We start from the raw sequence: 27,210 nt of genomic DNA, 5'->3' as shown, positions 1-27,210 counted from the left end.
AAGTGCTCCCTGGGGGGGGGGGGGGGACTGCGCTGCAGCAGGAGGGGGTTAAGCGAAGTGAGGGCACGCTGGTGGAGTGTGATGGAGAGAGATAGGGTGACGTTTCCTGAGCTCATCTTAGTGCGGTAGGAGTGGGGTTGGGGACAAGAATCTGTGTCCCTAGCCTTAGTATCTTCGCCTTTTCTACCTGGGGGGGGGGGGGTCCTCAACCGGCTGACCTTGGCATGTCTTGAACAGCTCCAACACCCGTCTTTCCAGGTGCACCGTCAATAGCCCCGTGCCCCCAAGCTCTCCCACTTTATCTAAGACCCCGGAAAAATACAGTCCTATTGAGTCAGCCGCCCAACAAAGACCCCCAATTCCGCTCCACCATCATCCCTTTGGCTGCAGTCGCCGCCCCGACCGCCAGGGGGCGCCGCCGTGGGTCGGGCGGCACCGCCGCGGTGGGAGGGGGCGGCACCGCCCGACGGGGCGGGGCTCGGCGGGGGCGGGGCCGGGCGCCGAGTCTCCGGTCCGTCCGGGACAGACTGGCTGGCGGGCGGGCGCTGACGCCGCGGGGCCAGAGCGGGCCGCGCGGGAGCGTGTGGAGAGAGCAGTGGCACCGTCGGTTCCCGTCGGGGCTCCATAGGTCCCCGAGCCGCCCCTAGCTTGGCCATGGCGGGTGCGAGGCCCGGCGTCCACGCGCTGCAGCTGGAGCCGCCCACCGTGGTGGAGACCCTGCGGCGCGGGAGTAAGTTCATTAAATGGGACGAGGTAAGAGAGTGGCTGTCCCCTGCTCTGCCCAGATCGAAGGATTCCTTCATTCACATTCGGCTAGATGCCAGGGACCCCCGTTTCAGTGTTGCCTGACTACCGCACCCCCTATTCCAGCCTTGCTGCACTCCGGAAACTTGAGTCCTGTTGTCCTGGTAATTGAAGACTTTGTCGTCGTCTCCCCCTAACCCTCCGCAACCCAGTCCTTTAGCTGTGGTCAATTGGGCTCTCCACTCCTTGGCATGGAGACTTTGAACCCCAGTAAATCCTGTCCCTCTTCTCACTCTTTCCTACCCTTGCCAGACGATGAATATCAAAGTCTCCATGCTGCTTCTCAGTTTCTGGTCTGGTCACCAGACCCCTGTGCCTGACACTAGACTCCCAAGGGGCATAGGACATCCTTGTCTTGAGTGGGGTGCCGCTGGGAGCCTACTCTTCCCAGTGCCTCGCCTGAGACATTATATTCATCACTTTCAGCCTGTCCTGGTTGGTACCCCTTCGTCCTGCTTCTGGATTCCAGCGAGCTTTCTGTTCAGATGGGAGCACCAAATCACCCTTTACCGGAGACTTTGTTCCTTTTCAGCTTCCTCCAACTCGGGGAACTTTGCTCCCCACTCCTTAACTTAATGACTTTGGACCCCAATAAATCCTGATCCCCATTTTTTACTGCTTTTTCCCTTGTACTTCCCTGATACCCACCTGCGGCTTCTTATCCAGATATCACGTTTCACCCACGTTTTTGTACCGTTCCCTCCCCTGCCCCCTGGGCCCCTTGCTCCCTAGGGCCTCAGCTCAGCGGCCTGAGCTTCCTTACTGTTCCTTCCCAGCCAGGCCAAAGGCCTGGAAGACGCTAGGCTTCTTTCCGGCTGGGTGGGGCAGGAGTGGGAACTAAGGGGAGGGGCTGGGGGTGTGGCCTTAGCTGCAGGTGTGCTGGGCATGGGTGGGTACCCCGGCCCCCCCCCCCCCCAGACCCCTTCCCCCAGGCCAGCCTAAAGGGAAAAGTTTCTCCTTTTCCTTGCAGTGTGATAAACCCAAATAAGGAAGTGGAAACAAGGAGAGGGCCTGGGGTAGGGTGGGGGTGCTGAACAAAGTTTGGAATTGAAGAGCCAGTGTCCTGGATAGTCTTTGAAGGTTAAGCCCCTGAGGATGGTACCACAGGGGCTCTAGGGACAGTACCCACAAATTTCCATCTTTCTAGCACTACTGGTGGCTGGTTAGTCAGGCCCAGGGCAAGGTTTGGAATCTTCTGGAGGGGTTGGGACCTGGTGTCCTCCGATTAAAGTTGAAGGATTATGAGTCCCTTGGGTTTAGGGACCTGTGTCTCCAGATCAGCTGCTGTTCTTTTGTAAACCGAGACTGCATGGGTGGGGCTGTGCAACCCCTATTCTTCCAAGAGAGAAACCGAGGTAACCGAGATCTCTGCTGTGAGGCTGAGGCTGAGATCAGGAGCCAGAGATAGCTCTGCAGGGCTCTTGGCTCTCTGTTTGCCCCGGGCCAGGACTTTGCAAGTGTCCCCCTGCAAATCCTGACTCCTCAGTTTCCTCCTGTGTAAAATGAGGGTTATGGCAGAACACACCTCACACACAAGGCGTTGGGGAACATGAAGAGGGGGTTTTGAAATTCAGGGTGTAGAATTGGATGTGGTTCCCGGTTGGGGCTGTGGGACTGGGAGTGTGCCCTGTCGGTGGGGGGACTGGCTAGAGCAGCAGTTTGGAATGTTGATCCTCTTTTGGCTCAAGGGACTGTAAGTGTAAGATTGACTAGAGTGTAAACCCTTGCTGGTCCTTAGCACATGGGGTAGCCTTGGGCATCAGTGACTAGGTGCTTTTTCGAAAAGGAGCATGTTCCTACTATCCTGCCTTTCTGTCAGTCACCATTGGGTTGTTAGGGAGAAGGTTAAACTCCCTGCCCAGTCTTCCTGAGGGGCCTTTTTCCATAAGATGGGTGAGCCTAGAGGCTCTGAGGATCCCATGAGGTGCAGTGTGATGGGTGATGAGCTTTGAGAAAGATCTTAGGGTAGCCAGATACTGTGAGGCCTCAAGGGACAGAGAGAGGCTTTAGCTCCAGGCTCCCAAGCCCTCTGCTCTCAAACAGAAATAGTATGCTAAAGTAATAGTGTGTCTAAGTAAGGGGTGTGAGGCGGAGGACTCTAGCACCCCTGACACCTCAGGCTTTCTGGGAAAACCAGGGCTAGGATGGGCTCCTGGAGACCTCCACAGGTAGAGAAGAAATGAAAGTACAGGGTAGGGTGTGGCAAAAGCAGGGTAGCTAGTAGCCTATGGGATAGCATTTCAGGGCCAAGGTGAAAACGGGAGACGTGTTGGGGACTGAACCTGAAATGTCTTGCTGATGACTTGTCTTTATCTCCAGAAGCACCGTAGGCTGGAGGGGCTTCCTCTTGGCTTACTGGCAGAAACCAGCTACTGTAGGTCCAGCAACAAGCCTACTCCAGCCCTCACTTCCCCGACTCTTATCTTGTACTGCCCTCAGGAGGCCTCCAGTCAGAACCTGGTGACCCTGCGTGTGGACCCCAATGGCTTCTTCTTGTACTGGACAGGATCCAACATGGTGAGAGCGGTGCTGGTGCTGCTGGCTCAGGCCTAGGGCTCTATGGGTGATCCCTGCCCAGCCCCCTTGTCCTGAGGGAAAAGTCAAGCCAGGGCGGTCACTTCCCAGACTGGGTGGGGAGATTAAGGACCCCTCATACTTCTCAGACACAAACCTTGGCTCTGTTTTTTTTTTTCAGGAGGTGGACACACTGGACATCAGCTCCATCAGGGACACACGGATAGGTCGTTATGCCCGCCTGCCCAAGGTGAGGGATAAGATCTCATACTGATGGGGCCAAGGTTGTCAGGGGGCAAGATACTCCTCCTCCTCACTTTGGCTTTCACTACACAGGACCCCAAGATTCGAGAAGTACTGGGCTTTGGGGGCCCTGATACCCGGCTGGAGGAGAAACTGATGACAGTGGTAGCCGGGCCAGATCCAGTAAATACCACATTCTTGAATTTCATGGCCGTGCAAGATGACACAGTCAAGGTGGGTTGGGGTCAAGAGACAACCCAGGAAAGCAGATGTTTCATTGGAAGACATTATGTAGCCCAGGCTGGCCTCAAACTCAGGGCAACCATCTTGCCTAAGTTCCTCAAGTGCTGGGATTACAGGCATAAGTTCTCGTGATGTTTTATGCACCAGACACTGTTCTGGATGTGGGCTGTGACTGGGCTAGCCCCTCTGTCCCCTTCACCTATTCCCCTCTGTGTTATTAATTTCCAGGTCTGGTCGGAGGAGTTGTTTAAACTGGCTATGAATATATTGGCTCAGAACGCTTCCCGGAACACCTTCCTGCGGAAAGCGTGAGCCTGGGGATACTCTGGGGAGCCCTGGGGGTTCAGCCGGCCAGTCCAATCTCTGACCCTTGTACTTGCTTTCCCAGGTACACGAAGTTGAAGCTGCAGGTGAACCAGGATGGACGGATCCCGGTCAAGAAGTGAGCCCCCCTTGCCCCCTCAGCATCTTTCCTGCCCTGACCTTGCTGATCTTTACCCCTCACTGACCCTGACCCCTCCTGCCTGCATCAGCATCCTGAAGATGTTCTCAGCAGACAAGAAGCGGGTGGAGACTGCACTGGAGTCCTGTGGCCTCAACTTCAACCGGGTGTGTGGGGGCATGGCTAGGGTGGGGTGTCACAGTGGGTACCTACTTTCTGGAACTGGCTGTCCTAGGTTCTTATCCCATACTCCTTACCCTCAGAGTGAGTTCATTCGGCCTGATGAATTTTCCTTGGAAATCTTTGAGCGGTTCTTGAACAAACTGTGTCTGCGACCGGATATTGACAGGATCCTGCTAGAGATGTAAGCAGCCCGGGAATGGCTCCCATAGGCTGGGCGGCTGCCTCTGGTCCTGCTCAATGTTCTTCTGGTCCAGTGAAAAAGGGTGCCAATGGGCAGGTTTGTGGGTTCAGAGTGAGAAAGGGGGAACCCAGGGAACTCATACAGTTTCTGGAACTCTTTGTCATCCCTTTGCCGCAGGCAGCTTAGTCAGCCCACTCAAGATGGGGACCAAAGGCCTCAGACATGTTGTGGGACCTGCCTGAGCCAACACAGTGTGGGAGACCAGAGGCAGGACTGGCCCTGGGGTCTGGAGGCTCAGAGTGGTAGATCAAGCATTTAGCAGCTTTTAAAACTCTTACAGATGCTGATGCCAGTCTATTTTCCACATGGTTGAGTGGTCAGGAGGGTGAACAGGGAAACTGAGGCCCAGAATACCAGTCTGTGACTGTTGAAGTTAGGTGCAGGCCTTCTCACTTCTGTCTCCCAGGGTGAGGGCTTAGCACCAGGTGGGAGCTGAGGCTACAACCTGACCCAGCTTCTGGGCCCCTTCAGAGGTGCCAAGGGCAAGCCGTACCTCACTCTGGAGCAGCTCATGGACTTCATCAACCAGAAGCAAAGAGACCCAAGACTCAACGAAGTGCTGTACCCGCCGCTTCGGTCCTCACAGGCTCGGCTGCTCATTGAGAAGTATGAGCGGAACAAACAGTTCCTGGAGCGCGGTGAGTAGCTATTGGCAGTGGGGCAGTGTGGGTGGGGCAGGCCAAGCCCAGCTGACCTGTTGGCACCCCATCCGCAGACCAGATGTCTATGGAGGGCTTCAGCCGCTACCTGGGAGGGGAGGAGAATGGCATCCTGCCTCTGGAGGCCCTGGATCTGAGCATGGACATGACACAGCCACTAAGTGCATACTTCATCAATTCCTCACACAACACCTATCTCACTGGTGAGTGACGGAGAGAGACAGCAGGGAGCAGAGACACACACATCCTCTGCCCTCACACTGCTTCTCCTTGGGGAGAGCACATTCATCTTGATCAGTCACAGGCCAATGCTGGGGACGGGAATAGCCACTCTGCCCTAGAGTCAGTATCTCTGTGGGGTAGGCCTTTTGGATATTTTGAAGTGTCCCTGGGGATGGGCTGAGGGCATATTTGTTTCATTGTGCAGAAGTAGCCTGTACAGATGCACGGGCCAGAGATAGATAGATGGTTTTTGAAGTAAAAACAGGGCTGGAGGTGCAATTCAGGGATAGAGTGCTAGTCTACCATGTGCATAGCACAGGAAAAGCAGGAAAGGAAGAGTGTGTGTGTGTGTGTGTGTGTGTGTGTGTGTGTGTGTGAAACATGGGCCTAATGGCAGGTACACAGGAGGAGAGGGCTGGGAAAGGGAGGCAGGACCAACCCTGGTCTGGAAGGCTTCTGGACTCAGTGTGAGTGGCAAAGAGGTTCTCTGGATGGCTTGACTGTGACCTGGCAGGACCTGGAGATTGGGCTGGAGGCGGGAGGTGCTGTGATGCTCTAGGCAGGAGGTGGTGAGGCTGGTGCAGGCCAGAGGTGGGTAGCAGGAGCAGCTATAGTAGATACTTGTTAGGTCAAAGGCGGCTCTAGGAGGTAACTGGGGACGCCATAGTTCAAGGGAGTGGGCAGTGCTGGGAGTGTTTTACGTGACGGAATGTGAGCCTCGGTGGAGAATGTGAGCTGTGTCTGCAAATGCTATTGAATCCTACCTGATGAATACCAGGGACTGGGGTTCAGGATACCTGCCCTTTCCTGAGGGCTTCTAGGGGAGGTGGTACTGCCATCGGCAGTGACTGGAGGAGTAAGAGGCTAGTCAAAGTGTACTGCCCTGGAATCCACTGGGCTGTGTCAGGGGTCTCACTGTTTCCAGTCTGGGTTGGTTCCACATGGGATGGGGTGGCCAGTGGGTAGTGACACAGCCTTAACCTGTAGCGGGCCAGCTGGCTGGAACGTCATCGGTGGAGATGTACCGCCAGGCGCTGCTGTGGGGCTGTCGCTGTGTGGAGCTGGATGTATGGAAGGGGCGGCCACCGGAGGAAGAGCCCTTCATTACCCATGGTTTCACCATGACCACTGAGGTGCCACTACGTGATGTGCTAGAGGCCATCGCTGAGACAGCCTTCAAGACCTCACCCTACCCTGTCATCCTCTCCTTCGAGAACCATGTGGACTCGTGAGTGGGCTCGCCTTGGGAATCTCTAGAGAGACCTCTGATGGAGGTAGTCTGGAAGGACCCCAACACAGACCTTTCATACTTTCATCAGCTCTGACCCTGAGGTACTCACCCACTCCTGGGATCCTTTGACCTCTGACCTTGTCCCCACAGGGCAAAGCAGCAGGCTAAGATGGCCGAGTACTGCCGCTCGATCTTTGGGGAGGCGCTGCTCATTGACCCACTGGACAAGTACCCGGTATGGGGGGATTGGAGTTAAGTCAGGGTGTATGACACTGAAGGGTGACTGACCAGGTCCTCACCTGTCCACATTGCCCAGCTATCTGCGGGCACCCCTCTGCCTAGTCCACAGGACCTGATGGGCCGCATCCTGGTGAAGAATAAGAAGAGGCATCGGCCCAGCACAGGCGTCCCTGACAGCTCGGTGCGCAAGCGGCCTCTGGAACAGAGCAACTCTGCCCTGAGTGAGAGTTCAGCTGCCACAGAACCCTCCTCGCCCCAGCTTGGTACGGCCTGGCCTGATCTCCGGCCCTGATCCTAACATGGACTTAACTTCCCACCCCAGTGTCTCCATCATTCCAGCCCGACCTCTGTTCTTCCCTGCTCTCTGCCCTGACTTTCAGTGTGTCACTGCTGCCCAGCCAGAGTAGGGCTCTGGATTCTGACCTTTGACCTCATCCATCCTCTTCCTTCAGGGCCCTGACACTTGACTTGTAATCTCCACTGACGGTATTCACCCAGCTACTTAAACTTTCAGCTAACTTTTCCTAGTCTCCTTATTGAGGTCCCTCTTCACGACAAGTAACTGCTTACCCACTAACGCCTGCTGGGTATGGCGCTGGCTAAGCCCAGCTTGCTGTTCAGGCTGTTGCTCTGGTTCCCCGCTCTGTGTGACTGACCTGTGACACCTCTGGGCAATCACTAGCCTTAATGCCACCCAAACTCTGATCCCTACTCTGTCCCAAGCTGTACTTCTTTAAGAGGGCACTCTGACTTCCCCACCCCCACACTGGGCACAACCGCAGGCTTCCTCAGTACCAGCCTGTGGTCCTGACACCAGACCCTTGGCCCTTGTGTAGGGTCCCCCAGCTCTGACAGCTGCCCTGGCCTAAGCAATGGGGAGGAGGCAGGACTTGAGAAGAACAGCCTGGAGCCTCAGAAGTCTCTAGGTGAGGAGGGCATCAACCAGGGACCTAATGTTCTCATGCCCGACCGTGACCGAGAGGATGAGGAGGAAGATGAAGAAGAGGAGGAAACAGCGGATCCAAAAAAGCCCACCACCGATGAGGTCAGGAATGATGAGGCGGGTAGGGGGTGTTTGCTAGGTAGCGGCCTTCGTGTTGCGCACTTGCTCTCATAGGTTCCAGTTTAAGTAAGTATGCAAATGAGTCTGCAAGAGTTAGGGTACAAGGCCAAAGAGACGCTCCACCAGTAAAAGCATCTGCCTCCACATGCTTGTTTTCCTCACAGAGAACAAATAACAAATAATCATCTACATAGGTAGATGATTGCTAGCTGGATAAAATGTAATAATAAAAGAGCTAGGGCACGGTGGCTCACAGCTTTATCCCAGCACTAAAGAGGCAGAGGCAGGTGAATCTCTCAGTTTGAGGCCAGCCTGATCTACAGACTTAAGTTCTAGAACAGTTCTAGGCTACACAGAGAAACCCTGTCTTTAAAAAAAAAAAAAAAGAAAAAAAAAGTGGTGGTGCATGCCTTTGATCTCAGCAGAGGCAGGTAGATCTCTGTGAGTTTGAGGCCAGGGAGGGTCTATCTACATAGTAAGTTCTAGGCTATCAAGAGCAACAAAGAGAGAGAGAGAGAGAGAGAGAGAGAGAGAGAGAGAGAGAGAGAGAGAGAGAGAGAGAGGAAGAAGAAGAAGAAGAAGAAGAGGAGGAGGAGGAGGAGGAGGAGGAGGAGGAGGAGGAGGAGGAGGAGAGAGAGAGAGAGAGAGAGAGAGAGACCGACCCTATCTCAAAAAATAGTATTAGGATACAGGACTGGCAAGGTGACATAGCAAGTAATAGTGATTACCATACAAGTCTAGTGACCTGACTTTGACACCCAGAACCCAAGGCAGAAAGAAAGACAGAACTGACTCTCAAAAGTTGTCCTCTGATCAACATGTGTGCGCAATGGCAGTAAGTGCCCACACTTATACACACCCACATACACAAAAATAGTAAATAAAGTTAAAAGTTTAAAGAAAAAAGGGTATAGAATTGCTGTCTGGGAAAGGGACACTGCCCTGGCATGGAAGTTGGGGCAGAAAGACTTAAAGAGCACACTAGCATATGCCAAGGCCCTGTGGCAGGAGTTGAGGTGACAGAAGGGTCACTGGCTATTGTGGGAGGGAAGATTTGAGAGGGTCCCTGAATTGGGGACGACGTGTGTGCTGGGCACTGAGAGGCCTCTATCCAGGTGATGTGCCAGCATCCTGCAGGAAGCTGTTGAGCCATATGCCTGTGGGTGTGGGAAAGGCTAGCCCCCCTCTCGGAGGGGGTGAGTAAGGACATCTAGTGTCACTGATCTTGAATTTGGGGCCACAGGGTACAGCCAGCAGTGAGGTCAATGCCACAGAGGAGATGTCGACACTCGTCAACTACGTTGAGCCTGTCAAGTTCAAGTCATTTGAGGCTGCTCGAAGTGAGTGGGGATGGGTGACTGGGAGCTGACCCTGCCAGGCCTCGGCAGCTCTTACATCTTCCCTCCACCTCCCCAGAAAGGAACAAGTGCTTTGAGATGTCATCCTTCGTGGAGACCAAGGCAATGGAGCAACTGACCAAGAGTCCCATGGAGTTTGTGGAGTATCCTCCCCAGGCCCTGGGCCCAGGATGGGCCCAGGCAGGGACTTGCAGATGCCACTGAAGCATCTGCATGGGGTCCTCTGTAGGCTGAGGTGTGGAGGCTCAGGGACAGCAAGGGCAGCTTTGCTGGGAGTGAGATTCCAGGAGAATGAGATGGGGCCGAGACAGACTGCCAGAGGATGGTCACTTCTTCCCTTACGGCCTTGACCAACAACCCCAGATACAACAAACAGCAGCTTAGCCGCATCTATCCCAAGGGCACCCGTGTGGACTCCTCTAACTACATGCCTCAGCTCTTCTGGAATGTGGGCTGCCAGCTTGTTGCCCTCAACTTCCAGACCTTGGGTGAGCTCTGGCCCTGTCTTAAGGTTTTTACTGGTGTATAAAACAAAGTGACCAAACACAACTTGGGAAGGAAGGGGTTTGTTTCATCTCACAGTTTACAAGCCCATCACTGAGGGAAGTCGGGAAATGGACTGCAGCAGAAGCCATGGGGGACTGCTGCTTACAGGCTTGCTCCTCGTGGCTTGCTCAGCCTGCCTTCTTACAGCATCTGGGACCACCAGCCTCCCATATCAACCCTTAGTCAAAAAAGTGCACCACAGGCCAGTCTGATGGAGGCATTTTCTCAATTGAGGCTCCTGCTTCCAAAATGACTCTAGCTGGTGTCAAGTTGACATAGAACTGGGCAGTACACCCTCCTTGACCCTTGCCCATCTTCTTGGCTTCTAATTTACCTAATCCTAGATCCCCAAATTTAACCCAGACTTTGTCCTGAGCGCCTTTACCTAGACTGATTCTATGGACCCTCACCTGTCTAGTTGTTCTTGAACTTGGACCCTTGATCCATTGATCCCATCCCTGTCCTGGACCTTGAACTCTGGCTGCCCCTGCTGCCCCCTGCTGCCCCTTCCCTGATCCTCCCCCCCCCCCCCCCGTGTCACCTACAGACTTGCCCATGCAGCTCAATGCAGGCGTGTTTGAGTACAACGGACGCAGTGGGTACCTGCTCAAGCCGGAGTTTATGCGGCGGCCAGACAAGTCTTTTGACCCCTTCACTGAGGTCATCGTAGATGGCATAGTGGCCAATGCCTTGCGGGTCAAGGTGGGGCCCAGGAGGGGTTGGGCCTAGGGTTTTTTGAGGAAGACACACAGCAGCTGCCTTACTTACCTCCTTGGGCTGTCCCACCCCAGGTGATTTCGGGGCAGTTCCTGTCGGACAGGAAGGTGGGCATCTATGTCGAGGTGGACATGTTTGGTCTCCCAGTTGACACAAGACGCAAATATCGCACACGGACATCCCAGGGGAACTCATTCAACCCTGTGTGGGATGAGGAACCCTTTGACTTCCCCAAGGTAAGCCCACTCTGTGGCAGGCCAACCCACCATGACTTTGCTGTGCTTAGTCTGAGAGCAGGGGCCAGGCACCTTGATAGTGACTGGTGGTCAGAAAGTAGGAAGAGCAGGTGACCTCCTTAGACCCTGCATATCCCAGGGTCAGGTTTGGGTTCTCTGTCCTTTTCTGAGTGACAGATGGAATACGAAGAGACAAGGGCTGTAGCATAGGGATGATGACAATATGTCCTATCTTGTGTCGTTCTTGTTCTTTCCCCACATGAGGAACACACACTGCCTGCCTTGTCTTCAAGGCAGGAAACACTTTCCAGAGACCACAGCTACAGGCTTGACCTGCCCCCCACCCCCAATATGGTCCCATGGGAATGAGGCTTCTACTCTTGACCTGGTTGAAGTATATCCTGAATTTATACACATGGCTCAGTGACCTGTCCTGTCCTATGGATAGTCCTGAGGGCTTCTGGCTACCTGTGTTCTTGGCTCAAGACTCTGGTGGTCATCCCTTGAGCTGGGTTTCTGTGCTAAAGGTGAAGCCTTGGTGGCTATGGTATGGAGGTCCTGGCTCCGCCCCATGGCTCAGCAGTCTGGGCTCCACAGGTTGTGCTGCCCACGCTGGCCTCGCTTCGCATTGCAGCCTTTGAGGAGGGTGGCAGATTTGTTGGGCACCGTATCCTGCCTGTCTCTGCTATCCGCTCAGGTGAGTCCGTGGGCTTTGGGCAGTACTGGGGAGTAGCTTGGGAATTTGTCCAGGCCTAGATCAACTTTCCCTCTTGCACACCCAGGATACCACTATGTCTGCCTGCGAAATGAGGCCAACCAACCGTTGTGCCTGCCTGCCCTGCTTATCTACACTGAAGCTTCTGACTACATCCCAGATGACCACCAGGGTGAGACAGGGTGATAGGTTTAGGTTCGGCAGAGGTTCCAGAAGGTTCGGAACTGGGCTTGGGCATGGCTGATTTAGGTGCCCCAGTTCAAGTGGGGTTAGACTTCCTACCCTTGGAGCCCTGTGCCTGCAGGAAGAGTGTGCCTGGGCGTTGGCCTGAAGACTGGGCCTTCTGCTTCCTCTAGACTATGCGGAGGCCTTGATCAATCCCATCAAGCATGTCAGCCTAATGGACCAGCGGGCCAAGCAACTGGCTGCTCTCATTGGGGAGAGTGAGGTGAGTGGCTAGCCATGGAGGTGGGCAGGGCTAGGCCCACCTTGACATTGGGGACCAGTAAACAACTCCTCCACAGGTACCCCCAGCTCCCAGCCCTGCCATCTGATGCCTTTCTCCAAACTATGCTGTTAAGTATCTTATTGCAGACCCTAGTTTCTTGTCTCTGTAGCCTGGTCCATGCCTGGGAAGCCTGTTCTCTTTTCTGGGTTCTTTTGTTTCACTCAAACCTAGAAATGAAGTCAAGTGGCTGCTAGGTGCCAGCTTGTTGCCAGCCCTAGTGTGAGGTCAGTCACATCCTTGGCTCATTGCACTGTCCCTCACCGAGATGGGACACTGAGGCTATGGGAAGTGGCTCGGCTCCACACAGCCTGGCTGGCCCTCTAGCCTGTTTTCAGCCCCTAAAGCTTGACCATTCTGCCTTGTGGTACTGTCGGGGGATTTTGGATGGCTTACAGTGGTCAGAAAGGCTGTGGGTTTTTCCTTTTGTGTGTAAACATGTTGGTTTGCATGCACATGAGTGTGTGTGGTTTTCCAGACACTCCACCTTTTTTTCTGAGATAGGGTCTCTCATTCAACCAGACTAGCTGGCCAGTGAACTCAGGGATCCTCCTGTCTTTGCCCACTGGGGTTATCGGCATGAGGTGATCCAACCACAAGCCCTCATGCTTTTATGGTAGGCACTTTACTGAGTCAGTTTTCCAACCCTCACTTCTTCCTCCAGGCTGGATAGGGATGGAGCCCAGGCCAGGCAAATGCTCTACCTCTAAGCTATACCCTCAGCTCAGCTATGGACTCTTGAAAGAGGACATTCCCATTTGCACTGATTTGGGTTGTGTCTAGACTGGGTTTTCTCAAGCTCCAGGTGGGGGTTAAAGCAGTGGATACACACACTGGGGTGCTAGAAGCCAGGGAAGCCATGAGGAGATAGTGGCTTCAGTGGGGAGGTGTCAGGAGCAGCGGTCCAGCCACATGTCCTGACCCGGTCCCCATGGGGCCTGTGGCAGCCAGGAAAGAGATGACTGCAATTAGGGTTGTGAGGAGCTGTTAGCCAAGGAGACTGGTGCCCGCTATGCACTTGCTTCCTTTGCTGATTAAATCAGAAGCTGAGCATCCAAGAGGACAAACCATCAGACGGGTGGGAGGGAGGGACACAGAGAAAGGCCTGCTGGGGCAGGGCCAGGCTTCTCTAGAAGCATCTGGAGTTGTTGAAGACATGAAGTGATCTGGTAACACAGAGCCTTCCTGGATGGCATGGGCAAGGGTCTAGGGGTGCCTATTGTTATCTCCTCATGGTGTAGACATGGTAGGGGCATAGGGCATACAGAGGGTAGAAGGACCCAGAAAGATGAAGAGAACATTTTTGGAAAGAGTTTTCTCTTACAGGCTCAGGCCAGTACAGACACATATCAGGAGACCCCGTCTCAACAGCCAGGGTCACAGCTGCCGTCCAACCCTGCACCTAACCCACTGGATGCCTCACCCCGCTGGCCCCCAGGTCCTACCACTTCCCCTACTAGCACCTCCCTCAGTAGCCCAGGTAAGGGGCAGCCTGGGCTAGGGGTGGGCCAAGGGGAGCCACCCACAGCTGGATTCCTCAGCGTCTCACTACAGTCTCTGCTCTCCAGGGCAGCGAGACGATTTGATTGCCAGTATCCTCTCTGGTAAGGGGCACATCCTGATCTGGGGTAGGGCCACCTGGTAGGCATCTGCCCCTCCCAGCTCAGCCATGCCTGGCCCACCTCGACTGCTACCCTGCCTCCTTTGCTCCCCCTTGTAGAGGTGACCCCTACACCTTTAGAGGAGCTCCGAAGCCACAAGGCTATGGTGAAGCTTCGGAGCCGCCAGGATCGAGACCTGAGGGAGCTACATAAAAAGCACCAGCGCAAGGCTGTGGCCCTCACCCGCCGCCTTCTGGATGGCCTGGCCCAGGCCAGGGCTGAGGGGAAGTGCCGTCCCTCCTCCAGTGCTCTGTGAGTGCCCTGCAGCCTGTTGCGACCTGTGTTGTGTGCTGGCAGAAATATCAGAGGGAGGCGTGCATGTGAGTCTCCAGGCTGGGTGGGCATGCTCAGATACCATGAGGTGGGGGCAAGTTCCCATACTGCATCCTCACTCTTGGGAGTAACACCTCTTCTGAGGTCCCTGGCCAAGAAGCAGGAACCCATCACCTGTGTGAAGCTAACGGACAGGACAGCTGCTGGCCCCTGCTAGGCCTCCTGATTTGCATTGCATAGCTCACCTAGCTGGTGCCTGCCACTGTCGCTGGCATGAGCTCTGCCCTAACTGTCCTCCCCTGCTAGGGACCTAGCATTGAGAAGGTTTTCCCTATAGGGGCAGGGCCACCCTTGTGGAGGACATGAAGGAGGAAGAAGAGGAGGCCAAACAGTATCGAGAGTTCCAGAACCGACAAGTACAGAGCCTGCTGGAGCTGAGGGAAGCCCAGGCAGATGCAGAGACTGAACGGAGGCTGGAACATCTGAGACAGGTGAGGGGCATGTGGTATGGGCAAGGAGAAGCAGCGTGCTGGGTAGATCTGCCATTAGCCCTGTGTTACCTGCTGGCTGCCTGCACCCCCAGGCTCAGCAGCGGCTCAAGGAGGTTGTCCTGGATGCACACACAGCTCAGTCCAAGAGGCTGAAGGAGCTCAATGAAAGGTAATGATAGAAGACCCTGTGTGGGTGTGGGGGACTCTGGTGCCCAGAGTCCAGCCTCTGACTCCCTCCTGTCCCTCCATGCTGCTCTAGGGAGAAGAAGGAGCTTCAGAAGATCCTGGACAGGAAGCGCAACAACAGTATCTCAGAGGCCAAGACAAAAGAGAAACATAAGAAGGAGGTGTAAGTGTTGGGGCTGGGAGCCTTTGAGTGAGGGGAGGCCAGGAGAGAGCCTGGCCCTGAGCCACCCTTTCCCCTCTGCAGGGAACTGACAGAGATTAATCGTCGGCACATCACCGAGTCAGTGAATTCCATCAGACGGGTGAGTGAGCCCTGCCTCTCCTTCACTCATCAGAAACTCAGCTTTTCAATGCCCACCTAGGTGCCATGTTTCTCTCCAAAAGGCTCCTAATGCCTTTCCCCCAGGGACTGTACCAACTGCCCCTGGTCCCTGCATCATATCCAACACCTTGGGGGACCCCCCCCCATTTCAGTGACCCGCAGGCCTTGCCCCTCCCTCAGCTGAACTCTTGCCCTCCTTTACAGCTGGAAGAGGCCCAGAAACAGCGCCATGAGCGCCTCGTGGCTGGGCAGCAGCAAGTCCTCCAGCAGCTGACAGAAGAGGAGCCCAAGGTGAGGCTGGGGAGGAGGCAGACAGGCAGAGCACAGGAGCTGGGCAGCCCGGCCCCTCTGAACACTCATCTTCTTGCAGCTGCTGGCCCAGCTGACCCAGGAGTGTCAGGAACAGCGAGAGAGGTTACCCCAGGAGATCCGCCGGTGCCTGCTGGGCGAGACATCCGAGGGATTGGGGGATGGCCCCCTGGTGGCCTGTGCCAGCAATGGTCATGCACCTGGGAGTGGTGGGCACCTGTCTGGTGCTGACTCGGAGAGCCAGGAGGAGAACACACAGCTTTGAACTGGCTGAGCAAGAGGTGGCCACAAGTCTGGGTGGGCACTGGGCTGTGGGTAGAAGACACTAATACTTTGGGTTTTTTTAAACCTTTTATCTTTAGAAATTTTATTTTTTTAAAATCGGAAGCAAATGCCTCACACTAACTCTAACTCCCTTCATTTTCTTGAGACCTCTTCGGTCCTCAGCCTCCCCTTCTAACTGCAGGTCTAGGGAAAGGGCTGGGGCTTGTACTCCATAACATTCACCTAAAACAGGTGCTTCCTGATTCCCAAGGAACAGCAAGTGGAGCCCTGGGGCTCTGGGTAGTAGAAACCAATACTTTATATTTGGGGATTTTTTTTTTACATGAATAAAAGTGGACTTCAGGGACCCTGTGTACAGTGTAGTTTGAATGAAAATACTTTGGGCTCTAGCTCTGGTACTGCCATTTTCTCTGGGGCTTCAGTTTCCTCATCTGTAAAATGGGGTTGTGCCATTGTGGTCAGATTCCTTTTTAAGAGTTTCAAGGTTTGAACTTGGCTGCCTTGCCTAAGGTCTGTGGTAACCTTATTCCCTGGCCTTCCCACGTCTATCCCAAACCCCTAAGTTCCCCAAACCCATTAATCTCTTTTCCTTCAGCCTTTCCCTGTCTCTTTGTTCAGGCTCAGACCCTGCTTTAGGAGGCCTTCCCTCTCCCCACCCCTTCCTGTTACCTGATATGACCCAAGCACCCAGCATCTTACACCAGGGCTGCTGAGGTCCCCACAAAAGGTTGAAGCTGAGTTTTCAGATTGGTGGAAGGGGTCCATGGCTCTTAGGAGAGAGATAGGAAATTGATAGTTTTAAGGGTTATTCCTGGCAGGGGCCATGATACTCTGTCGATACGCTGTGACGCTCTCATGCCTGTGAGGGAGATGTCTTGCCTGTTTTACAGATACGGAAACGGGCCCTGAATGGAAGATGCGTTTACTGGGCCATAGTGGAGACTTGCTGGAAGGCAGGATGGCCTGCGTGCTAGCTCTGTGCTAGATGGTCTTCACCAGCCTGGAGGACATGCTCTGAGCCTGGAACCAGCCAGGAACACCAGAGACCCCGTGGCAAGAGAACGGGCCAAGCTCTGCAGCTGGGGCAGGCTGGCACTTCTTCAAGGCCTCTCCCAGCTTCCTGGCGGTTGGGGACTGGCTGCTCCCTCCAGAGGAAGGCAGCTTCTTATCTGGGCTTATCTCCTGCCAATGAAGTGTTTGCTTTGCTTTGTTTTTGTTGCAGCCCCAGGCAAACAGATCGGGTAGGAAGGCCAGAAAAGCTGGGTGGCCAGGGTTGGGCTTCCCTGGGCTAAGGCCTCAGATCTCCCTGAGAGTCCTACCCAAGGTAGGAATTCCTGCCCAAGTCACCTTCTTCAACTGTCAGTCCGTGTCATGTTCCCAGATCTGCCACTTTTCCATATCCCATGTCCTATATCGCTGACTGGGTGACCTCCATTTTCTCAAACACTCCATGTGGGCTGGGGTCCTCAAAAACAAGCTAAGTCCCAAGATCCTGGTATGTCCATATGTAGAGAATGTCAGTTCTAGCCATAGCCTCACCTTCAAGTCTGACCTACTCCTTGAGGCCCTGTTGTGGGGACCACCCCCTCCCATGTTCCGGGAAGCAAAGAGTTGTGGCGCAACTTATCTGCATATCCAGCGCAAAGCACTGGCTTGGGCTATAGGGGCGCCAATAAATCTCTGAACTGAGCTCTGGGCCCTCCTCCAGGTCCCTGTGAAAAGCTTCTCCGTTCCCTAGCGATCTGTCTGCCGCGACGCCCCGCCCCACGTGCCTTGCCAGGTCCCTGAGCTGCGCTGGCCCCAGGCCGGTCAAACAGTAGCTGCTCACAAGGACTGACCCAAATAGGAGCAAATGACCCCCCCCCCCGCCCGCCCGCCCGCCCCGGGGGAGCCGCGACATGGTTAGCAGAACGCTAAATTCCGGCGGCCGGCTGGGCTGCGGCTCCCAATTACCATATTAGAGATAAGGGCCTGGCAGTCCCAGGGGTCCAGCCACGCTCCTCTTCCCCACCCAAGTCAAGCAGCCCGACTTCGCGGGTTGACTCAACTTCTTGGTCTCAGTCCTTAGAGCTTGTTTCTTCCTCGGGTAAAACGAGTCTCTTTTAAAACTAGCAGCGATAGAAATCCGGTTTGTGGAGCCCCAAACGAAGGACAGAGGCGCGGCAGCACATGCGCGGGCTTTATTATAAAGCATGTTTCTCGAGACCTCGGGTCCCCAGTTATGATGATAGGACAGCACCCTGTCTCGGTTTACCAGGACTCGTAACTTAGCACAGGCGCCTGAGGGCAGTCCAGTACCGGAGAGGGAAAATAGCCACTTCCGGAGGCCTAGGGGGTGGGGTGTGTGGAAAACTTTGAAACTCCAAACAAGAGCCACCCCTTCGCGGCTATTGCACGCACCGGAAGGGACTCAAGGCTGTACGTCTGCTCGTCTCTCTGTTAAAGGGACACAGCGATCCTCCTTTTTCCCTAAAACCTCGAAAGACTTCCGCCCACACCCAATATGGCGGGCGACCGGAGCGGGTAGACTTCCGGGAATGTGGAGCAGATCATCACTGGGAGGGGGTGGAGCCTCCTTTGCCCAAGTTTCGATCCCACCAGGACTGGATAATGCGAGTCCAGCTGGCGCTTTGTCGCATCTGTGTTGCAGTGCCTGCGCTCTTTGGGCGAGGAAGTCCCTTCAGGGAAGGAGGAGGAAAGAGTGAGCCTCATTCTGGCGTCCCGAGTCAGGTCCCCACCACCAGCTTGCTCTGCTCTGCTCTGGGCGGTCAGAGACACGGGAGGATGCGTGTGCCGGGATCCTAAATGAAACCGCACAGCCAGAGATCTAGTGTTTAGAGGATGGGGCAGAACTCAAGAATTTAAAGTAGCTTAAGAAGTTGGGGAGAGGCTCAGATACCAGCAAGCCTCGTACTCTATGAACCTTTCGGTTCAGAAACTTTGACGTGAAGTTGGTCTGTACTACAGATTTCCATTCTGTAGCAGTCTGGCTGTAAAAGATCTCTCGATTACAGGTGAAGGCATGTTCCGGGACTGGGGGCGGGGTCTCGGACAAAGAAGGAAGAGGACAGATTAGAACTGCAAGTCCCAGCATGCTCTACAACACGAAAGGGAAAATTTGGTGGCTCTGAAACTAGAAATCCCGACATGCCCTAAGTCGAAGGAGGGGCAGGTGGCTGAGGGTTCCGGTCCCATTGCACCCAACGCTGGCGCTCACCTTGAAGGAACCCTCAAACTCATCGCTCATCCGTCGGAGCTCACGGCCGTAGCGCTGTGCTGCCCAGAGATTGGGGGGAGCCGAACGCGAGCGTCCTCGGAAAGGGCTAAGCTCCTCCTCCACCCCTCCATCCTCCTCAGTCCCCGCTGGGTACGAACTGTGGCGACTCCGGGTCTCCATAGCCCCAGCGCCTGCAGAGATCAGGGAGTGGAAGAGGTGTGAATCTCTGGCCTGCTATTGTCCGCACCACAGCCCCAGTCCCTCCTTTGTGAATGCAGGGAACTCAGAGGACTTCTGTGAGAAATCGATTACTTCCACAAATCTTTGTACAGTGTTAGTAATGAAGAAGCCGTTAGTGTACAGAAGGACAGTCTACTGTGCCTTTCACAAAATAGGGACGTAAAGATATAACTATCACATGGTCTCAGCAACCCTTAAGTAGGCAGGTGTCTTGAAAAACAAGAACGAGCTGCATCTCCTAGTGCTCTTTTTTTGGGCGACAGTGTCAAGAACTGGCATCACTCATCCATCTTAGTTTTCCGAGACTGGAGTATGTATGTGCTAAACTATCCTTTCCACCTGGTTCAACAGACCCAGCATGGAGGCTTGAGCTGGGTGTGGTAGTTTATATTTATAATTCCAGAACTGGTGAGGTCAAAGCAGGAGTTTGAGTTTAAGGCCAGCCTAGACTACAGGAGAACTTGTCTTTTGTCTCACAAAGGAGTGGGGTGGGACAAGGTTGGAACGCAGCTCTCGCCTTGCCCAGCCACCCTTCACTTTTAAGTTCTCTTAAAAGAAGGGACAGCCTCACCTCACCTACAGACTGACGCACCTGTGTGAAGGTCGCATCGGTGTGCTGACAAGTCCTGTGAGCTGCAAGAGCATTGTGGGTGATCTCTGGTCTGTGTATCCTGTGCCATCCTGACTTCTGCCATCTGTACCCCTCTGCCCAGACTAGTGAAGACCCAGACCGCTCCCAGGGGCAGAGTCCGGAGCCAGGCACAGCCTACTGCCCACACCCAGGTGTCTGCAGGCTTGGGAGGAGGTAAAATCACCCTCAGGTTTAGGGGTTGATAAATTTGCCTCCCTCTCTCAAAGGTCAGCTGGCAAAACTCTGCAGCTCAGCTGCAGGATCCCAGCTGCAGACATGTGACAAAAAGGCAGAGGTAAGAAGGGGACTTGACGAAAGACCTGGCCTGGGTCTGCTCCAAACATCTGGCCAGAACAGAGTACCATTGCTCACCTACAGAGTGCTTTCACTGGGGCCACTCAGTGGCTGGGCTGCCTCCCTTTTGTGATCTTCAACCCGTTTGTTTCCCCAGTGCCTTGTCATCTCAGTCTTTGTCTGTGGCACGGAGACAGCCTGTCTCATAGTCACCACTCCACCTTGTCCTTTGAGCATCCATTGGTTTCTTGGCTCCTGTGCAGATGTGGAGTTGTCCCTATCTTCCATAGAAAGAAGCCGGACACTGAAAGGACCATGCCTGCATCGTGACAGTGCAGCCGATCTGCACTGAGTAATGGACGTCAGCCCTAGAATCAGGGTGCTTGTGTGCTGAGCTGGAGGTGGGAAGGCAAACGTCTCCCAGGCAGCCTTGGTCTAAGCTCAGCCCCTCCTCCTTCATGAGGAAGCAAAACAAAGGCTGGTGAGATTGCTCAGCTGGTAACGGAGCTTCCAGTACAAGCCTGAGGAGCTAGTGGGAGCCGTGACCTGCCTGAGGAGCTAGTGGGAGCCGTGGAATCCGTGTAAAGAGAGAAAGAGAAAACCACCTCCACGAGCTGTCCTCTGACCTGCCTGAGGAGCTAGTGGGAGCCGTGGAATCCGTGTAAAGAGAGAGGAAACCACCTCCACGAGCTGTCCTCTGACCTTCACTAGCACTTGGTCATGTGGCATCTGTGCCTCTTCCCCGAACAAACCTGCTTTCATAAGCTATGTTAAAATCCTTGTTTAGCACCAGGCGTGGTAGTACATGCTTTAATGCCAGCACCAGGAGGCAGAGGTCCTAGGATCAGAGTTCAAGGCCAGACTGGTCCACAGCTTGAGTTCCAGGTCGGCCAGAGTTACACAGAGAAAGATGGTCTCAAAAAAACAAAACAAAACAAACAAAAATCCTTGCTTAGCATATGCTCAAGGCCCTGGGTTCCATCCCAGCACCTCACAAATCAACCAACCAACCAATCAACACTGACCAGGTCAGACTGGAAGATTCTTTGGACTGGTTCATTTCATTCTTAACTCTTAAACTTTTTCCCAAGGTCACACAATAAGTGATAAAGACTGGTGCAAACCAGTCTGATTCCTGGGGCTGTGCTCTTCTCATGTCCCAGCCACCCTTCAACAGTACCACAAATTAACTTGGGAACCCAATTTGGAGGAGTCATGTTCTCCCGCCCCAACTAGTGTCAGCCATGCCAAGAGCCCATGCAGAGGCACGGAGAACTGTTAATGACTAAAGGCACTCAGCAATGCCAAGCACCTCAGCAACATTTGTGTCAAGAGTATTTGTACTGGCTGATGAGAAAGGGTCTCAGGTGGCAGAAATGCTGACCTTGAACTTCTGGTCCTCCTGCTCCCACCCCCAACTACAGTGTATGTGGTACTGAGATTAGAAGTGGAGGCTGTGTGCACACTAGGCAGGTATTCCACAGATTAAGCTGCGTCTCCAGCCTCCTAATGGAATTTTAGAAATTATCTTTGCATTTATGGGAAAGGCCTGGAGATTCTTGGAACTCCTTGGACAAAGAGGGTAGGTAGGGTGTGGCCTAGACCTGCCTCAGTCCCTCAGGGGAAGGAATGGATGGCTACTCTCTGGGTGGATGCTCAGGTCTGCTCATAAGTCATCTTCCTAGACAGACTGGGGGTGGGGGAACGAACTGGTTGATAGACACCTTTAAGTTCCTTACCCACGGGGCTTCTGGGTAAGTGGGTGTGGCTGAACCAGCAAATTCACAGTGCAAGAAGCATCCTAGCATACTCCATTAAAATTGGTGGGGGTACCTAGGGGATGACAAACCATGGAAAAGTGCCTGCCACCAAGCCCTCAGTTCCTGAGACCCACAAGGTAGAAGAGGAGAGAACCAAACCAACTCCTAAAAAGTGTCCTCTGACCTCCATACATGTCTTTACACACACAAAGTGATTCGTAAAAACAAAACAAACAACAACAAAACCAACCATGGTGATCAGAGAAAGAGTAATAAAAACAAAAACAGTGGTTTCCCAGAAGCTTCCAAGCAGTGAGGCTCTGCCCTCAGGCAGGGCAGGCCACTGTGTCTGCCTTGTCTCCACAATGCCTGCCCAGACCTGTGCAGTAGCCTTCAGGAAAGGCATTTGAGTTCTAGCCTGGGGCCTTACCTGGCCCTGCTCTGGCCAAGCTTCTGTCAGGACCACTGTAACAACAGCACAGCTTGCTGGTAGCTGGATTCAAAGACAACACATCCCAGAAAACATCTTTGTGCCCACCACTGCTTTACCCATCAGCACTGAAGTGTGATTTTCATACAGTCTTACCTATTATAATAAAATACTTTGTTCCCTAGATTTTGTCAACCACTTCAATAGATAAAACTGTTCCTAGCTAGGCATGGTAGCGCAGGCCCTTAATCCAAGCCCTTAAGGGAGAGACATGAGTTTGAGGCCAGCAGAGCTAGTTCCTGGAAAGCCTGAGCTACACAGAGAAACTCTGTCTCAAAAAATCAAAAGAAGCCGGGCGGTGGTGGCGCACGCCTTTAATCCCAGCACTTGGGAGGCAGAGGCAGGCGGATTTCTGAGTTCGAGGCCAGCCTGGTCTACCGAGTGAGTTCCAGGACAGCCAAGGCTACACAGAGAAACCCTGTCTCGAAAAAACAAAACAAAACAAAAAAAAAATCAAAAGAAATAAAGAGCTATTCCTGAGGTTGATGCAAACCCGCGGTCCCAGCTCCTTGCTGGTTGGGTACCTGAGGCCAGACAGTTGCTCAGGCCCAGGGGTTTGAGGTCAGCCTGGGCAACGTTTGAGATTTTGTCTCATCAAATGTAACAAAGGCTGGAGATTTGGTTCAGTGAGAGAGTGCTTGCCTAGTAAGCTGGAGGCCCTAGGCCTGGATCTTAAAACCTCAAAACACAACAACAAAAATATTCCTAGCTCAGGGGCTGTGCAAAAGCAGAGGGATTTAGCCCATGTCTAAAGCTAAAGGTGCATATCAACCAGTTTCTTCCTGCTTCCCCCATGTCTAAATCCCTGTTCTAAAAACCCAACTATGTCTATCTTAAACCTTCAGAGGCTCCCTATTGTCCATCTTCAAGTCACCTCTATCCTGAGTCTAACCTATATTTCATGTTTACCATGCAAGAGCACTGGATGTCTAAGGGGTTGCATAAATTGACCTGACTACTGAAGGAACCCCAGGTCTGCAGAGAATGAGCCAACTCAACAGGAAGAATGATATCCACAACTAGGGTGGTAGTCATAGGAGGCCCCAGCATAGGGCCCCCATGACACCTTCTCTGTGCCAGACAGTTTCTAAGCATTGTTCACTTACTGGATCCCTGAGAAGTAGGACCAGTTCTATTCCCATTTTATAGATTAGGAAGTTAAGGCAGAAGCAGTAAACCTTTCAATCTGCACTTAAAAGGCCCTCCACAGCAACTGCAATCTGGCCCAGAGGCCAGTACTGGCTGCTTCTCCCATTTTATGACCTCCCCACTTCCCTTCCTACTGTGCAGTCCCTGTGTGCTGTAGTCCCTGCCCTAGGGATGCTCACAGCCCAGTGGACCCTGGTGCAGGTATTCAGGAGAGGTAGGACCAGGGTAAACTGACTCTGCACAGCGATGATTAAAAGGCTAGAAGGTCCATGGATCTGGCAGGTCTGACCCTTGCAAATCTCACTTGTGTTGCTTTTGCTTGACTGAGACAGGGTTTAAGTAGCCCAAGCCATCCCCAAACTCTCCCGTGCTTGGTGCTGGGATTATAGGCATATACTACCATACCCAGTTCTGCTTTTGAGACCACTGAAAAGTAAATCAAATGGAGCTGGGGTGCACCTCTGTGCTCCTTGCAGCAGCAGGCCCTGCTTCAGTGCTCCGTAAAGTTGTTTTCAAAGCCTGTCAGTGTCCCTTCCCCACCTCCAGCCTCAGACTTGCCCTTCCTCCTATGTCATCCACCCTTTCTCCCAGTCTCTCATCCTAGCATGATGCCAGCCAATTGCCACCTCCTTCCTGTTGGAGCACCCCCTTGGAGTAGGCAGCTCCTCTTCTTGGGGCTGGATCAGCTCACCCCACAACCACAAGATGGAAGCCAGGTTCCTCAGTCCCATGATGCTAGGACAGCTTTAAAGAGGGGGCTTCTAGCCGGGTGGTGGTGGCGCTGCACAGCGAGGCCAGCCTGGTCTACAAAAAAAAAAAAAAAAAAAAAAAAAAAAGAGGGGGCTTCTAGCCTGGGGTTGTCTGGACAAGGCCAGACACTTCACTCTCCAGACTGGAGTACTGTGACGAGGCAGTGCGGGACCCCAGCCAGGCACTAGCTTCCTGCCTTCCTGCACAAACTGCTGCCCTCCTGCCTTCCTGCACAAGCTGCTGCAGCTGAGTGGGGTCTGCCTGTACTTTGAAGAGCTGCCCTCCCAGGTGGCCCCGCCACAGCCACCTTTGCAGATCGGCAGATCGGCAGATCGGCAGCTGCACAGGGTCCATGGAGCACTGGACAGGGTCCATGGAGCTCATGGTGAAACTGATACAGAACGAGGCCTTCCTGGTCCCCAAGGTGAGTCCCAGGAATTAAGAATTTGATCTATGGGAGAGATGGCTCAGTGGTGGAGAGATGGCTCAGTGGTTAAGAGCACTCTAGACAGGGTTTCTCTGTGTAGCCCTGGCTGTCCTGGAACTCACTCTGTAGACCAGGCTGGCCTCGAACTCAGAAATCCACCTGCCTCTGACTCCCAAGTGCTGGGATTAAAGGCATGCGCCACCACGGCCCCGGCTCTTTCAAAGGACTTAAGTTTAATTCCCAGCAACCACATAGTAGCTCACAACCATCTGTAATGGGATCCAGTGCCCTCTTCTGGTGTGTCTGAAGACAGCAACAGTGTACTCACAATAAACAAACAAACAAACGTTTAAAAAAAGAAAAAGAAATCTGGAGATATGCCCAGCGGTGGTGGTGCTGCACATCTTTAATCCCAGCACTTGGGAGGCAGAGGCAGATCTCTGAGGCCAGCCTGGTTGAGCAAATTCCAGGACAGCTAAGGCTACACAGAGAAACCCTGTCTTAAAAAAACAAAAAATAAATAATAATAATAATACATAAGAAGAAGAAGAAGAAAGAAACCTGAAAGTTAAAAGGAGGGGTCAGGGGACTGGAGAGACGGCTCAGTGGTTCAGAGCATTTACTGCTCTAGCGTAGGATGTAAGTTCAGTTCCCAGCAACCACATGGGGCAGCTCACAACCACCTGCAACTCCAGCTTTAGGGGATCCAACACCCTCTTCTGGACTCCAAGGCACCTACACTTGCACATGTGTATTTTACACAGGCATGCATATACACATAACCTTAAAAAGAAGGTGGGATGTCAAGCATGGTGGCCTGTGATCCTAGTACTGGGCAGGCAGAGTCTGGAGGATGAGGAGTTGAAGGCTAGTCTCAACTGTATAGAAGTTTGAGGCAGCCCAGGGATACACCAGGGGATAAGGATAATTTAAGCTCTATGGAGCCAGTGTCAAACCTGGTTGAGCTCAGATTTCTGTGGCTCACAGATTTCTCAGGGTTAACAGAGGGAAGTGCACAGGATAACTGGTACCTTCCAAGGCCTCTCCTTCCATCCTGTCACTCATACTTTCCAACTTCACATGGCTCTTGTTTGTCACTTAGGGTCACCTGCCTGTCCCATCTGGGCAAGAATAGTCCTGCTGTAGGTGAGCCAGGGAGTAAGAACCTACTGGCCACTGGAATGCCCTATTCCAGGCACTGAGCAGTCTTCCAACACCTCCTCTTAGGGTGACCTTAGGAAAGTCACTTCTTTGGGGCTCTGCTTATCTTGGGGACATAATAAGGGAGTCATTTTCAGCATTCAGTGAACCAGCTTAATCAATAAGGACACACCATACATCTCTGTGAATTAGCCCGGTGACAGTTGTATTGTGGAAGAGGCAGTCTGATGATGATCAGAGCTATCTGGGACTTCCCAAGAGTCTTAAGGAAGTATGGCTGCAAAGGAATGTCAGGGGCAACCGAGTCAGGGGGCATAGGACAGGCAGATGACGGTAGTGAGAAACCTACCTCCATGATGACTGTTGTTGGCTGCCCGTCTCTGCTGATGAACGATGCTCCCCAAGAGACCTGGGGCCAGGTAGGGACCTGGCTGGCCCTCAGTGAGGCTAGGGCCCAGGCCCCTATCTGTAGTACTAGCGTCTTCCTGCTCACTCGGCTCAAACTCTGGGATCTGGAACATACTCTGGGCTGTAGAGACAAGGTAAGAAATACTCAGTACACAGCTAGGCAAACAGTGTTGATCAGAAGCAGGGGAGAGAGGTACTCCTGTCTCCCTCTCCCACCAAGGTAGCCCAAATCCCCAAATCTTCCCAATCCCTCATCTGTCGGCTGAGTCTGCCCTGGCTATCGCCAGAATATTAAATCTCTCTTCAGAGCTCTGTCCAGACCCTAGTGCGTTCGCCCTGCCCGTTAGGACCGCGAATAGGTCTCACCCCAAGCCCGATCTCGAGGCCCCTAACCCGGGCCTGCCTCCTCCCTCTCGTTCTAAAGGCGCCCGGCCCTAGTTTCCTGGGCGACGGGAACTGTCACAGATCTGACCCAATCAGTTCTCGAAGTAAATCCCGGGTAGTCCTGGAGGCGGGGCCACCCTTAGCCAGGTCCCACCCCTGCGCCGACCTGCTGGTCTCCACCGCCTTCCTCCCGCGTCGCTCCCCAGGCTTCGGATTCCGGGATCAGACTTCCTCAAGCCTAGGGCGTATGGAGGAGCCGGCGAGGGCTGCTTTGGGGTTCCCATTTGGATCCTGGAGGCCTGCTTCGGCTGATAAGTCCTCCAGCCCTTCGGGGCCCGAATTCCCTCCTGTAAAATGGAGCGAATGACACCTCCCTGGGGAGCTGATGAAAACTCTGTAAACAGCTTAGTGATTACTTATAGAGCCGTTCACTGAAGCTCGGCCGTCGGATGCAATGATCGTTGAGATGTTTATTGCTCCCGCTGGACCGAGTGACCAGGATGGGAAGACCAGCTCCTTCTTCCCGATCGTGCAGGCCTTGCACTGCCCGTCTTGGGGACAACTCCCCGCGCCATCTCGGGAGCTCCTTTCCGGCAGGATTGCCGTCCGG

General features: G+C 53.7%; 2 protein-coding genes across 7 annotated transcripts; one reads left to right on the top strand and one right to left on the bottom strand.

Moving 5' to 3' along the window:
• Positions 1-515: 515 nt before the first annotated feature.
• On the top strand, positions 516-16,719 carry Plcb3 (phospholipase C beta 3). 4 transcript variants are annotated; one of them, XM_076916294.1, is made up of 32 exons: positions 516-753; positions 3,244-3,321; positions 3,500-3,568; positions 3,655-3,795; positions 4,033-4,112; positions 4,193-4,246; positions 4,338-4,413; positions 4,510-4,610; positions 5,142-5,308; positions 5,386-5,532; positions 6,539-6,779; positions 6,933-7,017; positions 7,099-7,285; positions 7,859-8,067; positions 9,329-9,425; positions 9,502-9,586; positions 9,807-9,931; positions 10,537-10,691; positions 10,781-10,942; positions 11,540-11,639; positions 11,725-11,829; positions 12,014-12,105; positions 13,489-13,642; positions 13,731-13,766; positions 13,883-14,075; positions 14,434-14,587; positions 14,680-14,756; positions 14,847-14,936; positions 15,018-15,075; positions 15,300-15,386; positions 15,466-15,701; positions 16,580-16,719. In XM_076916294.1, exons 1-31 carry the CDS (start codon positions 655-657, stop codon positions 15,667-15,669), a joined length of 3,708 nt encoding a protein of 1,235 aa, XP_076772409.1. In that variant the 5' UTR covers positions 516-654; the 3' UTR covers positions 15,670-15,701; positions 16,580-16,719. The 4 variants fall into 4 exon arrangements, with proteins under 4 accessions (XP_076772409.1, XP_034363890.1, XP_034363880.1 ...); XM_034507999.2 differs by having other exon boundaries at positions 15,466-15,685; positions 16,580-16,718; XM_034507989.2 differs by lacking the exon at positions 16,580-16,719 and having other exon boundaries at positions 15,466-16,035.
• A 1,135-nt stretch (positions 16,720-17,854) lies between these two features.
• On the bottom strand, positions 17,855-26,899 carry Bad (BCL2 associated agonist of cell death). 3 transcript variants are annotated; one of them, XM_034499402.2, is made up of 4 exons: positions 26,767-26,899; positions 26,158-26,337; positions 18,907-19,097; positions 17,855-18,367 (listed from the first exon to the last, which is right to left on the bottom strand). In XM_034499402.2, the coding sequence occupies exons 1-4, from the start codon at positions 26,882-26,884 to the stop codon at positions 18,242-18,244; spliced, it is 615 nt and encodes a 204-aa protein (XP_034355293.1). In that variant the 5' UTR covers positions 26,885-26,899; the 3' UTR covers positions 17,855-18,241. The 3 variants fall into 3 exon arrangements, with proteins under 3 accessions (XP_034355293.1, XP_034355299.1, XP_076772374.1); XM_034499408.2 differs by lacking the exon at positions 26,767-26,899 and adding an exon at positions 26,583-26,679; XM_076916259.1 differs by having other exon boundaries at positions 18,354-18,490.
• Positions 26,900-27,210: the final 311 nt, after the last annotated feature.

Source organism: Arvicanthis niloticus, chromosome 1 (assembly GCF_011762505.2).
Source record: "Arvicanthis niloticus isolate mArvNil1 chromosome 1, mArvNil1.pat.X, whole genome shotgun sequence".
Taxonomy (NCBI): domain Eukaryota; kingdom Metazoa; phylum Chordata; class Mammalia; order Rodentia; family Muridae; genus Arvicanthis; species Arvicanthis niloticus.
The sequence above is the reverse complement of the archived record's forward strand: the minus strand, read 5'-3'. Positions and strand labels throughout refer to the sequence as shown.